Below are 15,575 nucleotides of genomic sequence, written 5' to 3' on the forward strand. Positions count from 1 at the left end.
GTTTTGGCAAAAATTGCGAATGTTTGTTATAGTGAAGATCCTAATGTTCACTACATGGATTTATTTAATTGCATTAATGATGAATTTAGTGCCATCTTTACTTCTGAAACTCTGATCTTACATAATAAAAGATCATTCAATGAATGGGCGACTGTTGGAATTCACAAAAGTAGGCAGAGATTATATGACCTTTATCATGAAAAATCATATAATCATAATAAGTCATTTCATGAGTATGTCTGTAAATATTCCAAGCTGTTTAAAAAAGTCTGTACATTGGCCAAGTCATTGCACTTAGGCAATCTTATAAAAAATGCACCTGACAAAATTAAAATGACTTGGAATATCATTAATAGGGAGACTGGGAATGTCAGAAACAGCAATGCTGAATCAATTTTGAAAATCAATGATAAAATAATAACTTCTCATCAAGAAGTGGCCAGTGCTTTTGAGCGCTACTTTGCTGATATCCCAGCTTCTACTACAAAATCTTTAATTTCATCTCCTACCGTCGCCGAATCATTACTGCAAGATCATGTTGATAAATGCAGTGTTAACTTTAAGTTCACAAATATTGCTATAAAGGACATAATTGATAATTTCAAGCTCATTAATATTAAAAAAACTGGTGATTTATGGGGAATATCAATTAAGGTTATAAAATCCATTATTGATATAATCGCACCTTACCTTGCTACAATATTTAATGACTGTATTGATAGTGGTGTGTTTCCTGATCTAATGAAATATAGTAAAATAATACCTCTGTTTAAATCTGGTAGTACTTTTGACCCCACTAACTTTAGACCCATTTCAGTACTACCAACTTTAAGTAAAATTTTTGAAAAAATTAATTTGGAACAGCTTTTGAACCATTTCTATTCCAATAACCTGCTTCATAACAAACAATATGGATTCACTAGAGGCCGTTCGACTATTGATGCAGGTGTAGATCTTATTAAAAATATTTTTCAGGCTTGGGAGGAATCGCATAATGCCTGTACACGACCCGGTCTGTATGGCTGTTTCCGAGTCGTGTGATAATATTTTCTGCTGTCTGTTTGTGCGCTGGTAGAAGACGGCTGTTTCTTTCGATGGGTTTCGGCTTCTGTAGCGAGGTTTCACAGGTAACTGTCTGGTTCACTGGTAGCTGATTCACTGGTGGTTTTCTGATAACTGTACTATTGGAGAACTGCTGGTAACTGTTTCTGTCTTGCTGATGTTTCTTTGTCGAAGATTCACTGGGAACAGTTTCTCTCGAAGATCCACTGAGAACTGTCTGTTTCTATGATGTTTCTATGTCGAAGATCCGCTGAGAACTGTTTCTGTCTTGATGATCTGCTGAGAACTGTTTCTGTCGAAGATCCACTGAGAACTGTCTGTTTCTATGATGTTTCTATGTCGAAGATCCGCTGAGAACTGTTTCTGTCTTGATGATCTGCTGAGAACTGTTTCTATCTTGCTGATGGTTCTTTGTCGAAGATTCACTGGGAACTGTTTCTCTCGAAGATCCACTGAGAACTGTTTTTGCCTATAAATGGCCATCCTTTTATATTTATTTCAGTACCCCATCTCGCGACGCGCTATCGACACAACAAGACAAGAAGGGTCGTCGTACCCCCTTTCGGGGGTACGGAACGGGCCTCGGGGCAATCCCCACTGCCCGGGACGAAGCTCCCTGCCACATAGGGCAGGGGTGATATAGATGCAGGACGAGATGGGAGGGGACTGTTCGCAGCGTGCTCGGCACACTCACATCGACAAAATGAATAAATACTTAAATATAATACGATGGGCTTGTTATTTTCCTGGGTGGAGTGATGCCCGCGGAGGAGTCACCCCGGCGCCGGCTGCTGTCCTCTGCTTCCTACGCTTTTTTTTTTTTTTTTTTTTTTTTTTTTTTTTTTTTTTTTTTTTTTTTTTTTTTTTTTTTCCCTCTAACTACTAAACTATAAACTAACTAAAACTAATCTAACTAACTATACTAACTATTTACAACTACAAAAAACAACAGTCAGCACCGTGGGGCCCGCCACCGGCCCCATGCCGCGGCCCCACCTCTACAAGTCAGAGGGGGAGCCGCGGCACTAGTTTGGCGCTCACCCGCTAATGGCTCCCCAGAAGGGGAACACCGTCGCGGGGAGGGACCGACATAAATAAATCACTCCCCTTAAGGGGGAGTGGTCCACCCAAACGGGCGGTAGAAATGGGTCCCCATAGGGGGGCACCCCAACAGTGTGGGGGGAGATGAAGAGTGTGGACAGCTCAGTCCCATGGGGGCACTCATTATGAGCACTCCCATATCACTCCGGTTAAGCCGACTATCTTACCATAGCCGGGGGTTCCAGTAGCTCCCTTGGTAGCGCCTGACCATCAGGTGGTCTGGCGTGCAAGGGAGCTATATTGTGGAGATGCTCGTGGGGTCCACCGTCAGCCCGCTCGTACATATTACGAGCTAGCCTCCGGATGAACTCCTCGAGCGACTCCACATCTAGATCCCGGGCGATTACGTCATTTCTGACGTAACGCCCTGCTCCGACTATCGTGCGAAGAGCCAGATTCTGCTGGGCCTGCAACTTCACCCGCATGATCTGCGGGATGAGGTGATACCAGGCCGCAGCTGCGTACGTGATACGGGAACGAACATACGTCTTGTAAATGCCGAGTCTAGTCCTGGTCGGCAACCTGGAGGCCAACACCGGCCGGAGGAGAAACCTCGCATAGCGGGCGGCCGCCAACGCCGACTTGGCGTGGGCGGTCATCCTCAAACTCCGGTCGATATTGACTACCAGGTATCGGACACTGGGCCTAAACTCGACATTGACTCCACGGAGACTGAGCTGTCCTGGGACGGCTCTTGTGCGGACCGGACCGAAGAGGATAGCCGCGGTCTTCCCCACGTTGACCGCGACCCTCCATCGGTCCAGCCACTGGGGCAGTAGGTCCAACAGCCTCTGCATCCTCGAAATGGCCGCAGAGGGGAAATTAGAGGACGAGAAGTAGGCGCTGTCGTCGGCAAACAGCGCCAACTTCACGTCGGCTTCCCACGCTTGGAGGTTGCCCTCAAGCGTGGGAATGTCGTTGGTGTAGAGAGCGTAGAGGACTGGTGCCAGGACGCTTCCCTGGGGAACTCCGGCCGTGACTGGGCGCACCGACGACTTTGCGCCCTCGACCGCGACAAGGAAGGATCTTCCCTCCAGGTACGACCCCAGCAGTCGCACATAGGCGTGCTGGAGGTCCGTGTTCTGCAACAGCTTGTAGATCAGTCCCGCATGCCAGACACGGTCGAAGGCCTTCTCGATATCGAGAAAGACTGCGGCCGTGTACTGGCGCGCGTTGGACCGATCCGCCAAGTGGTGCATAACGCGGACCAATTGCAGCGTTGTCGAGTGACCGCTGCGAAACCCGAATTGCTCGGGTCTGAGAAGGATGTGCGGCGACACCCTTCTCAGCAGCAGCCGCTCGAACAACTTGCCCATATGCGACAGCAGAGTGATCGGACGATAACTGGAGGGATTTCTCCTATCCTTGCCGGGTTTGGGCAGGGCAATAACCTTGCCCAATTTCCAAGTTCCCGGGAAGTGTCCTGTGGACAGAATGGAATTGAACAGTCGTGTCATGAATGACACGACCGTTTCGGGGAAGTGGAAAAATGCGAGGGAGGGAATACCGTCCTCGCCCGGCGCCTTGCGCCTCTTCATCCGCTTGATGGAGAGGCGCAATTCACTGGGAGTGATGAAATCACCATCTCCCAACGGTGGCACCGGGGAGGAGAGTAGGCTTGCTACGCTCTCTTCCACCGATTGGTGGAATGCGGCCTCTGAGGGTGCAGAGTTATTTGGAGCGAACTGCCGCTCCAGCATTACGGCCAGGACATCGGCGCGGGCCTGAGCCGAGAAGCATCGGTTGCCCCTCTCGTCCACGAGTGGACAAGTCGGGGCAGGCCGATTTGAGAGCTGGCGGCAAATTCGGTGGAGGGACACCGACGAGGGGTCCTCACGGGCCTCCTCGATCCGTTCCTCCCACGCATAGCCCCGATAGGAGCTAATCTTCGCCGCCAACTCCGCTTCCAGCTCATTAAGCTCGCGCTTGATCCTGGGACAACGAGTTGTCGCCCAGAGCCTCCTCAGGCCCCTCTTCCGGCGAATAATCGCTTTCAGATGGGCCGGGAGTATACCTCTGGGCCCGCCGCTGGGCACAAGAGTCGTCGCCTGGTCGATCGCTCCCCTGATGGAGTCGACAAGGCGGACTGCCGCGTCGTCGACCCCCTCAGGGGTGTTGGGGTCCTGAATTACGGGAAGGTCGACTAGGAGTCTCTTAAAGAGCTCCCAGTCGACCTTCGGTCGTAGGGGCGAGGTCGCAACCCGGGTAAGCCCCATTCCCAGTGTGACCAGGATAGGGAGATGGGGGGTACCCAGGTCGTACAGTGCCTCAATAGTTAAGGGGCACCGTAGCCCCTTATGAACGCACACATCCAACACGTCGGGCTGGAGTTGCGCGGCGGTCGGAATGTGCGTGGGTTCGTCGGGGCCGACCACAGAGTAGTCGCCCCTATCGGCATCTTCTAACAGCCGCCTGCCCACTGCTGAGTTCAGTCGGGAGCCCCACGCGACGTGCTTCGCGTTGAGGTCCCCGACCAGCAGAGCTGGGCGGCTGTCGCAATTCAGGACCCGTCTTATGTCCCCGGGGTGGAAATCAGGCCCCGGGGGTCTATACGCGGCATAAACCCGCATATCTCCCCCCGAGGTGTGGATCCTCACACCGATCGACCTTGTCGATGTGAAGGCCAGCAAATCCAACCGATCATGCACCACGTCTCGCCTGACGAGCGCCGCAGTGCCCCTGAACGGCGTCCCGGCAGGACTCACCTCGTCACGTCGGTACATGAAGTAGTTTGGAATCCTGAACACATCCCGAGGACGTAGCTTGGTCTCGCCCAGGAGCACAACCTCAGGGTTGTACTCCCGGGCGAGAACCAAGAGCTCGTTCTTGCGGGGTTTTACCCCGCCGGGGTTCCAATAAATGATGCGCAGTTCCTGGCTAGCCATTGAACTGCGCAATCATTCGGTAGAACCCCGACAGGAGAGCCCCGAAAGGGCTAGCTCCTGAGGCGATCTCGCGGATAATTCCGGAGATCACCTCAGATAATTTCTCCCAGAGCGCGAGGAGCCATGCAGCAAAGCCGGCAGGTTGTGAGGCCTGCCGACCGCTGCGCTGCTCGCGCTGAGGGCGGGGGGGAAGAGGGGGCAGAGTATTGCCCAACTGCTCAGGTTGAGCTTGAGGCAATGTTTGTCCCTCCAGTTGTGGAGGGTTAGGGTCGGCAGTTTCGTTGGCTTCCATGGCCTCATGAGGTTGTTGGTCCACTTCCATGTTTCTGGCGCTGCTCTCTCTCGCCATTTTCTTTAATAGTTTCCTCCTCTCCTTCTTTTTTTTATTTTTATTTTTATTTTTTGAGGATTTAGGGGCTGAGCCGGCTGTCTGGCGAGTGTCGCGGGCTGTGGTAACAGCTATAATTTGGGCTCGGCCACGAGGAGTGGGGTTGGGCGTTTTGGTCTGTCGCGGCGGGTTGGCCTGCGCCATCAGCGTGGTCGCCGACGGCGCTGCTTCCACTACCGAGACAGACGGAATGGTACTAGGATGGGGAGGGGCTGGGGTTTGGGAAGATTTCCCTTTCCCCTTCCCCTTCCCCTTAGGGATGGGAACAGGTGCGACGGGAGCCGGGACATTCCTGGGCCGAGGCACCGGTGGTACAGGAGGGGGGATGGGTACTCCCATCATCCTGGCCCTCTTGCGGTAGACCACACACCGCCGATCGATGGCGGCGTGGTCCTTCCCGCAATTAGCACAGGATAATGGGCCATCCCTTGGCCTCGGGCAGTCCGCCACAATGTGCTCGCCGGCACATCGAACGCAGCGAACCGCACGGTGACAATTGGTGGACGCGTGACCGAAGGCCTGGCAGCGGTGACACTGCGCAGGTCCTCGGTTTGGACGCCATCCCTCAACCGTCACCCCCGGCAAGTACATCAGTTCATTCACTGAATACAGCCGGGCGAGGTCACCCTTAGAGAGGTGGTCCAAGGCCACGAAGAAAACGCAGCCCTGTCTCCCTCTCTTGGCCCGAATACACCGGGCATATCGAGCAGGAAAGCCCATCTCCTTGAGGGCGTTCGTAACTTCCGCCGCATCGGTGTCGGCAGGGAGACCCCGGACGGCCACCTTCGAGGGTATTTCCTCCGACAGCGCATAACAAAACCATTTAATGGCTCTGTCTGCGGCGGAGGCCCTCGAAAGATAGTCCTGGACCACCCTGTACTCCTCCGCCGATGACGGCAGGAAGCGGAAACCGGCGCCGTGGGGTCTGGCAGAAGGAGCCCTACCGAGGCGCTCCCTAATGGCTGCCATATGGCGAGACCAGTTCGGGAGAGCTTCCACCATGATGGGTGGATGCCGGCGGAGCTCCTCCTGGACCCGACCCTTCGGCCTCGGGGGAGGAGGGACTTGGGTTTGGGTGGGTCTGGGGCGAGTACCCACTGGGGGTTGGGATGCGGCTATGGTCGCATAAGATGTTGAGGGAGTGGGTTGGTACGGGTTAGGGACCTGTTGGGCTTTAGTGGACTCGAGATCCATATACCTGGTTGAATCCAGGTTACCCGCCGTGCCGCTTAGGGCGGGGGCACCTCGAGTTGGATCCACTGGGATGGGGGATATGGTCGGGGAAGGGGATCGAGGAGGGGATCTGAGTTGACGTGGGGCTACCCCTGTCCTGATGGGGGCCCTCGGTTTGGGAATGGGTTTAGCTACTGGGATGGGACTCCCAGTGGGGGATGAGGACCTTGATGAAGAAGGAGAGACAGAATTGGAGTTGGAGTTGGAGTTGGAAGAGGACGGGGCGGAAGACGTGGCCTCGCTATCCTCACCCTCCGATTTGGAGGAGGGGCCTATTCTTGGTCGTTTATCTTGGTCCGATGAGCCTCGGTCCGACTCGGACCTGGCCTTCTTCCGCGGCCGAGAGGGCCCCGAGGGATCGGTCAACGAGGGAAGGGCACCTTCCCTCGGTTCGATCCCCGGAGGACCCCCGGCCGAGGCCGAAGGCCCGGGCCGATTGTCAGTTCCGAACCCCATCGGGACTGTACGAATAATTGGTTCAGGTCTATGGGTCCGTAGTTCGGCCATCGCCTGACGTCCCTTGCGAGACGGGCCGGGAGTGCTGATTATGGGGGGTGAATGATCCCCAGACATGATGTGGTAATGCTAAAGATCACGCGGACATTGGTGCCCTCACTAGGTAGGTTATATATACACTATGGGCGACCGGTCAGCCGACCCTTCGTTTCAGAGAATAAACATGTAGTGTAGGTCAGTTTGACTGTGGAGGGGAGACTAGTGACGCTTGTCAGTAGCAGTCCCAAGTATAACTATAATTAATTTAAATAGTAGAAAAAGAAACAAAGAATAAAGTAAGAAAAATAATAATTAATAGTTGAATCTATCAATACTAATCAAAACTAATAACTAAGTCAAACTAACTTCAATTAGGCAATAATAAACAATAAATACTACCCTTAATTACCGCTATTAACTACCACGATAACGTGATTGGGGTCACCCGTCGCATGTGGTATTCTAATATAAAATAAGTGCTATCAATTCGAAAAGATTACTAAATAATTCTACCACGTAATTTAAAACTACTGCTAATTGTTATCAATTAATTTTAAAGTTATTAATTTAAGAAAGAAAATTTACATATGTAGTTCTAAGTGACTACAAAACAATAAAATAATTATATTATCCAACTAAAACGCAATAATTGGTGTGTTATGTAAAACACGGGTGGGTTCTAGACACCAATACCACGGGCCAGGTCCACAAGGCCGGGACCCCCGGGTTAGAAGATCTCAAAACCAGGTTTGAGATCAGGGAACCCCGGGATCAACGACCGAGCGGGCCACGACCGAGACACTAGCACCTTCCTCCTCCCGGCTAGCTCCGGTACCACACAAATAAAAATAAAAATAATAATAAAAATAAAAATAACTAAAGATAAAATAATACTATGAAATTTACAAGTTATTAGCTGCAATACAACTTATACGACGGGATCGCACAACCACAATCGTCAGTACTATTGTAAAAAATGACAAAACAATGGGGACGGCTTATGATCGGTGATCGGTATGCCAATAATAATGTAATCTAGGTTTAAAAATTAAATTACGAATTCGAAAAAAAATATTACACCAAAAGAGGGTAGATATGAAAAAATTTTAAACTCGCTATATACTTAAGATAATTCAATATGTGAACAATTTAACTACTTTCTACCTAATAATTATAAAGAAACTAATAATGTAAAGTAATGCAATGAAATCGAATAGACATAGGAAATAATCAATTGTACAATTAATAATGAAATAACTAGGAGAAAAAAAAAAAAAAAAAAAAAAAAAAAAAAAAAAAAAAAAAAAAAAAAAAAAAAAACTTAAACATACGACCTACCTGTAAGGCTCCGACGCCGCAGACCTGTGGAGGATTGGCCTTCGGGTGTTGGTAGCAGCCCCTCCTAACCCCGAGGGGTAGGGGAGGACTGGGAGCAGACACGGGCGGCCAGACTCAATGGCGCTCACGTACACCAGTTTTATTAAAAAATAAAATGGTTACGCAGCTTTCACAGGCTGATCGACACCTACCCGCTATTAACCAATGTTAAGAATAGAATAGTGTCAATCAACTCACCTGTTCCCGGGTCCCTCGTTTGTGCTGCTCGGAACGTTACCGCGCCGAAACAGCTGACGCCAGATGAAACACTCTCGCGTAGGATCACTTCTGCACAGCACACGACACACAAGGATATCCTGAACGCACTGGTGTCCCGGGGGCGCTATCGACGCGCCACTTTCGGGGGTCCCTTGATCTGTATGTTACCGTGGTGAAAGCGCTCCACAAATCGTTCCTATTGGTCTATTTACATTCTCTGATCTGATACACTAACATATTGCATATTAAATAATTTAAGATTATACATTTTTGTTACATAATTACTTATTAACTATATTATTTCTATTTGTTTGATAAAATCCTATTTCGTCCTGCACATTACTCCCGCCGTGCGAGTCCGTCGCATTATTCTCGGTGCAGGTCTTCTTCGATGGGCAGGCAGGATCAGTAGTTTTTTTACTGGTCTCCGTAGAACTTGGTTTTGATGTCTACGGTGCGCCCCTCGTTGTCGGGACCTGGATATGTTGCTATCACTTCTCCCTCGCATGCCTGTGTTTCGTGGCAGGCATTTCCACTTTTCATGGCGACGCCTCGGCCATGAAGCTCCCGCCGGTGCTGCAGCTGCTATATTTACTTTATCCATTGGTTTTGTTGTTTCTGACGCCGATTCCGTCGGCCAGGAGTCCTCTCGTTGGCGTAGGAATTCTGTCCCTCTGAACCATCTATGTTCATTTTGGTACGACATTGGGACGTCTCGGGTCACGTCGTCGGCTACGTTGTGCTTCGTGGGTAACCATCGCCTCCCGTTTATTGTTGAACTGTGTTCTATAGCTGTGAGGCGTTGGGCGACGTATGGTTTGTACGAGCGTGATCCCGTTCTTGTCCATCTTAACGCTATCTCACTGTCGGTCCAGAAGGTCTTCGAGGTCGGCTTTCTTTCATGTTTTCGACGAAAGTCTGTTGTTATGTGCACTGCATCTTTTAAAGTTTTGAAGTTATCCAAGTAGTCATCTACGTAGTGTCTGTTCTGTATTGCGACTGCCACCTCCGGGTGCGTGGCTTCTTGTTTCTGGGCGGTCAAGTTCTTTACATATATTGCTGTGGAAGGAGAACTTGACGCCCCGAAGATCAACGAGGTCATTCTGTTTTCTTCTGGGGGCTTGTCATCACGCTGATCTTTGCGCCAGAGATAACGGAGCGCGTCTCTGTCTTCATGTCTCAATTTCACTTGCATGAACATCTCCTTGATGTCTGCTGTTACTGCTATATTATGCTGTCTGAATCGCATTATCACTCCTGGTAGTGATTGGAGTAGGTCCGGTCCCTTAAGCAGCATATCATTTAAAGCTACCCCTCTTTTTCTGGCGGCGGCGTCGTGGACGACTCGGAGTTTTTTCCGGCTTCAGGGGGTTCACGACGGCGAAGTGAGGTAGATACCACGTTTTGTTCTCGGTTTTTGTTTTTGGAGCGGGCTCGGCGTAGCCTTTCGCGACGAGTGCTTCCATCTGTTCTGTGTATTTCTGTTTCAGTTCCGGATTACGATCGAGTTTGTTTTCTATATTTATCAGTCGCTTTAACGAGTTATTGTAGTTGTCTGGTAGACTGACATTATCTGTTTTCCAGAGCAGAGCAGTTTCGTATCTTCCATCTGTTGTGTGGACTGTATTGCTGTTGAGGATGCGAAGCGCCTGTTCCTCTGGGTCTGTTTTTGGTCTTCTTGGTGTGATGCATAGCGCATCCATAGCGAAATACTGTTTTACCAGATTTTCTATTTTATCATCTTCCTGGGTTTCGCTAGCATGATTTATGTAGTTTATGTGGTGGCCTAGGGTACGAGTGCGACCTCCATGCAATACCCAGCCTAGAGGTGTTAGTGACGCTATTGGCTGATTCCTGTTGCCTCGTCTAACTTTCGAAGCTAGTAGCATGTGCCAGTTGTCTTGGCCAATCAGGATTCCAGGTTTCGCGTTCTCGTACGTGATGATGTCACTGATGTCTCGTAGGTGCGAGTACTCGTCTATCTGTTCCTTTGGTATTTTTTGTGCTGTTACTTGTAGGTCGTTAACTGTTCTCGCTTGTATTATTTCTTTTCGACTGTTGAGGCCTCTGAGCGTGAGGTTGACTCTTCTTGACCTTGTTTCCGTTGATTTTATGTTGTTAATCGCCTGTATGTGTAACGGATCGATTGGTCCTGTTATTCCAGTCTTCTTGCAGATGATTTCGTCTATGAGTGTCACCGTTGATCCATCGTCGAGCAGCGCGTATGTATCAACCGTACCTATCGGTCCTTGTACTTGGACTGGTATTATTTTCAAATAGGACTGTTTCTGTTTTCCGGTCCAAGCGGAATTAATGTTTTCTGTTATTTCCTTGTTACTGTTTTCTGTTATTTCAATTTTTCTGTCGAAGTGTAACATCTTGTTGTGAGTATATTTGCAATCATTGATGCCACACGTCTTCGGTTTACAGTTGTGGGTTTTATTCTTATACTGTAGACATCGGAAGCACAGGTGTTTATTCTTAGCGATGTCCCATCTTGTGTTTGAGTCTGCCTTCTTGAATATGTAGCAGTCTGTTGTGGTGTGTTCAGTGTTGCTACATACCGGACATTTAGCTCGTGATGGCTTCTCACTGACTAAGTGCACGTTCTGTGTGCGTCTGTTGTGTTGTGCGGGCTGCGAGTAGTGCCCCGCCTGTTCGGGCTGTGCATAAGGGCTGCACAGTTCGGCTTCTCTTTTCATGAATTTTTCAAATTTAATTAGATCCGGATCCTCCTTCGGTTGTACCGCGGTGAAGTCGTAGTATCGGTAACGTAGTGTTGGTGTGAGTTTTTCTAACATTGTTTTGGTAGTTTCCGGATTATATAAGTAATGTGTGCAATTTAATGCACGAAGCGTAGCTACGGCGTTGGTCACCTTACTGGAGAATATACAAATGTCTCTTGGTGTTTCTGTTAGTCTTGGCAGAGCTCGTAGCGTGTCTAACTCCGTTATGGCTATCGTTTCCGGTCTTCCGAATCGCGCTTCTAGACTTCTTATGACGTCGGACGGATCAGCATTTGTTATAAGTAATCCGTCAACGGCTTCCTTTGCCCTTCCTTTCAGGTTCCTTCTGAGTCTGTTTATATTTTCTGTTTTTGTAAAGGAGTTCATTGTCTCGTGATAGGCTGCGCGAAAGGATAGCCAGTCTTGGTGATTGCCGTTGAAGAATGGCAACTCTGTGTATCTTGGTTCGCGGGCGGCTTTGACGGCGAGTGTTATTGCTGCGGTTAGATCTGAGAAGTCTTGTTTGTCGCAGGTTCCCGCCGGTTTTTCATTATGCTGGTCGTCATTTTCTGTTTTTGTGGGTTGGGTTTCCAGCCACGTGCCCACTCTTTCATCGAGTTCTGACTTACTGTATTCTGATTCGCTGTTTTCGTCATCAGATCCAGCTTCGAGCGTGGCCAGTCGGGCGGCTGCCAATTCCACTTGTAGGCGGGCGAGCTCTTCTCTAGCTTTGGCTATCTTCTGTTCTTTTCTGTTTCGCGACCGGTCAGTTTTGACTGTACCGGCGCGCTGTTTTGTTGGCACGTCATTCTGTTTGACTATATACTGTTTGACGGCCTCTGTTTTTGAGTTCCCAGGTTTCTCTGCGAGTTTCGTCGTGGCTTCCGTGTTGGCTGTTGCGCACGATGATTCTGTTGTGGGGGCTACCAGACTCATGACGGTATTCGCGGTTGTTTCTGTCCACATGCTCTGTGTTGTAGCTGTGGTTTCTGAGGGCGGCGACTGTTTTGTTTCGATCCGTCCTCTTCCTGTTGACCGCGTTATCGGCATTGTTCCAGTTTCCTTTTCAAAACGTATCCTCTACCCGGCTCGAGAGAATAATGAAATGTGTCCTCTATCCGGCTCGAATGGACCATGAAATGTGTCCTCTATCCGGCTCGAATGGACCATGAAATGTGTCCTCTATCCGGCTCGAATGGACCATGAAATGTACACGACCCGGTCTGTATGGCTGTTTCCGAGTCGTGTAATAATATTTTCTGCTGTCTGTTTGTGCGCTGGTAGAAGACGGCTGTTTCTTTCGATGGGTTTCGGCTTCTGTAGCGAGGTTTCACAGGTAACTGTCTGGTTCACTGGTAGCTGATTCACTGGTGGTTTTCTGATAACTGTACTATTGGAGAACTGCTGGTAACTGTTTCTGTCTTGCTGATGTTTCTTTGTCGAAGATTCACTGGGAACAGTTTCTCTCGAAGATCCACTGAGAACTGTCTGTTTCTATGATGTTTCTATGTCGAAGATCCGCTGAGAACTGTTTCTGTCTTGATGATCTGCTGAGAACTGTTTCTGTCGAAGATCCACTGAGAACTGTCTGTTTCTATGATGTTTCTATGTCGAAGATCCGCTGAGAACTGTTTCTGTCTTGATGATCTGCTGAGAACTGTTTCTATCTTGCTGATGGTTCTTTGTCGAAGATTCACTGGGAACTGTTTCTCTCGAAGATCCACTGAGAACTGTTTTTGCCTATAAATGGCCATCCTTTTATATTTATTTCAGTACCCCATCTCGCGACGCGCTATCGACGCGCCACTTTCGGGGGTCCCTTGATCTGTATGTTACCGTGGTGAAAGCGCTCCACAAATCGTTCCTATTGGTCTATTTACATTCTCTGATCTGATACACTAACATATTGCATATTAAATAATTTAAGATTATACATTTTTGTTACATAATTACTTATTAACTATATTATTTCTATTTGTTTGATAAAATCCTATTTCGTCCTGCACAATGCCCTTGGGGTATTCTGCGACTTATCTAAAGCTTTTGATTGTGTTGAGCATAATACATTGTTGAGGAAATTACACCATTATGGTATTAGGGGCGTTTCATTAGAACTTATTAAATCTTATTTATCCGGAAGAATCCAAAAGGTAGACGTTAAAGGAAAGAGATCTTCCGGTGTCTTACTTAATATGGGTGTTCCTCAGGGTTCCATATTGGGTCCCTTCTTATTTCTTGTGTATATCAATGATTTACCAAAGTTTATTGAAACCCGTCACGAGGTCGTATTATTCGCTGATGATACATCCTTATTGTTTAAAATTAAACGACAATTGGAAGATTATGACGATGTGAATGATGCTATCTCGCGCGTGGTACATTGGTTTAGTGTTAATAATTTGTTATTAAATAACAAAAAAACAAAATGTATAAAATTTACCACACCTAATGTTAGACAAGTAGACACTAATATCATTGTAAGTGGAGAGACACTGGAGCTTGTTGATTCGACAGTTTTTCTTGGTATAACAGTTGATTCCAGGCTGCAGTGGGGTCCTCACATATGCAAGTTAGCGAATAGACTTAGTTCTGCAGCGTTTGCGGTAAAAAAAATACGAACGTATACTGATGAAGATACGGCACGTCTAGTTTATTTCAGTTATTTTCATAGTGTTATGTCCTATGGCATTTTGCTATGGGGCAATGCTGCCGATGTCGAAACGATTTTCATCCTGCAGAAGAGGGCTATTCGTGCTATTTATAATATGCACCCGAGGGAATCCTTGAGGGACAAGTTTAAGGAAATCAAAATTCTAACTTTAGCGTCCCAATACATTTTTGAAAATTTATTGTACGTGCGTAAAAACATTATAGAATTCCCCAGAGTCTGCGATTTGCATAATGTGAACACTAGGAACAAACATAGGCTTGCGTTGCCGGCGGCTCGAATTAAGAAAATAAGCAACTCTTTCAGGGGGCTGGGTGTACAGCTTTTCAACAAGATCCCACAAAACGTTCAACTACTACCTGTTCATAGATTTAAGAAACCTGTCAAGGAACGTTTGTGCAACAAGGCATATTATAAAGTTAAGGATTTTTTACTAGATGGCACTACGTGGGAATGAGGCGTTCGCTCCTGGCCTTTTCATTTTTCATTATTATTATTATTTATTTGAATTGTATTTTTTTGACTTGTTTTTTTGTATACTGTAAATATGTTTTCTTGTTTAAAAAAAAAAGAAAATAGTTGAGAAAATACAAAAAAAAAAAAAGCCCGCTGAGTTTGTTTCGCCGGTTCTTCTCAGGACTGTGGCTTTTTTTGGAACCGGTGGTAGAGTTAACATTTTCTTTTACATTTTGACATTCAACAAGTGTGTTTTTGATGACATCCAAGTTGAAATAAATGATTTTGAATTTGAATTTGAATTTGAATTTGTTGGAATACCCAGTGCCTGTTATTGAACATGGTATGAGAAACAGGTTCCACAAGGTTCGTCAGGACTGTATTTTGATACACAACTGCATTCGTTTTTACACCTTTCTCACAAAAATGTACCTCTGTTAAGCCCCAATAAGAAAGTCCCAACCATACCATGAGCGAGGATGGAAAATGACCTCGTTGGGCACGCGGAATACGGTTGCTCGCTTCTTCACTACTGTGTGCGTACACCTTATCATTTTGTTTGTTGTAGCTCTCTTCTACGGTAATTTTTTCATCCGAAAAAAGAATTTCAACAAAGCGCGGCATCTCTTCAGTCTCAGGTCCATTAGACGAGCATTCAAACGATGTCCTGTTTTTCTTCGATATGCCCGAAGCCCTAAGTCTTCATTTAACACCCTTTTCACCGTGGTTCTGCTTAACCCCATCTGAAGGGCCAACAGTTTCTGCTTACGTTTGGGATTTCTTTGAATTCGCGCCTTCACAGCTTTTATCACTGCTGGAGTCCTAACAGACCGAGGGCGACCACTTCTTGACCTGTCATCTACACTAGAGTGTTCATTGTATCGTTTGATGGTACGATAAACGAATCTTTTGGTTATATTCAAATTTTTCAGTATGTTAAAAATTTGAATTGGCGCGTAACCGCA

General features: G+C 47.6%; 1 protein-coding gene across 1 annotated transcript; it reads right to left on the reverse strand.

The window, feature by feature from the left end:
• Positions 1–10,058: 10,058 nt before the first annotated feature.
• Positions 10,059–12,536, reverse strand: LOC149501559 (uncharacterized). The gene has a single exon (XM_089732854.1). The coding sequence runs from the start codon at positions 12,534–12,536 to the stop codon at positions 10,059–10,061; it is 2,478 nt and encodes an 825-aa protein (XP_089588980.1).
• Positions 12,537–15,575: the final 3,039 nt, after the last annotated feature.

The sequence above is a fragment of the Bombyx mandarina genome, chromosome 15 (genome assembly GCF_030267445.1).
Source record: "Bombyx mandarina strain Sakado chromosome 15, ASM3026744v2".
Taxonomy (NCBI): Eukaryota; Metazoa; Arthropoda; class Insecta; order Lepidoptera; family Bombycidae; genus Bombyx; species Bombyx mandarina.

Excerpts from the sequence above, each read along its gene's own strand:
- LOC149501559 (XM_089732854.1), bottom strand. The coding sequence starts at position 12,536 with ATGCCGATAACGCGGTCAACAGGAAGAGGACGGATCGAAACAAAACAG.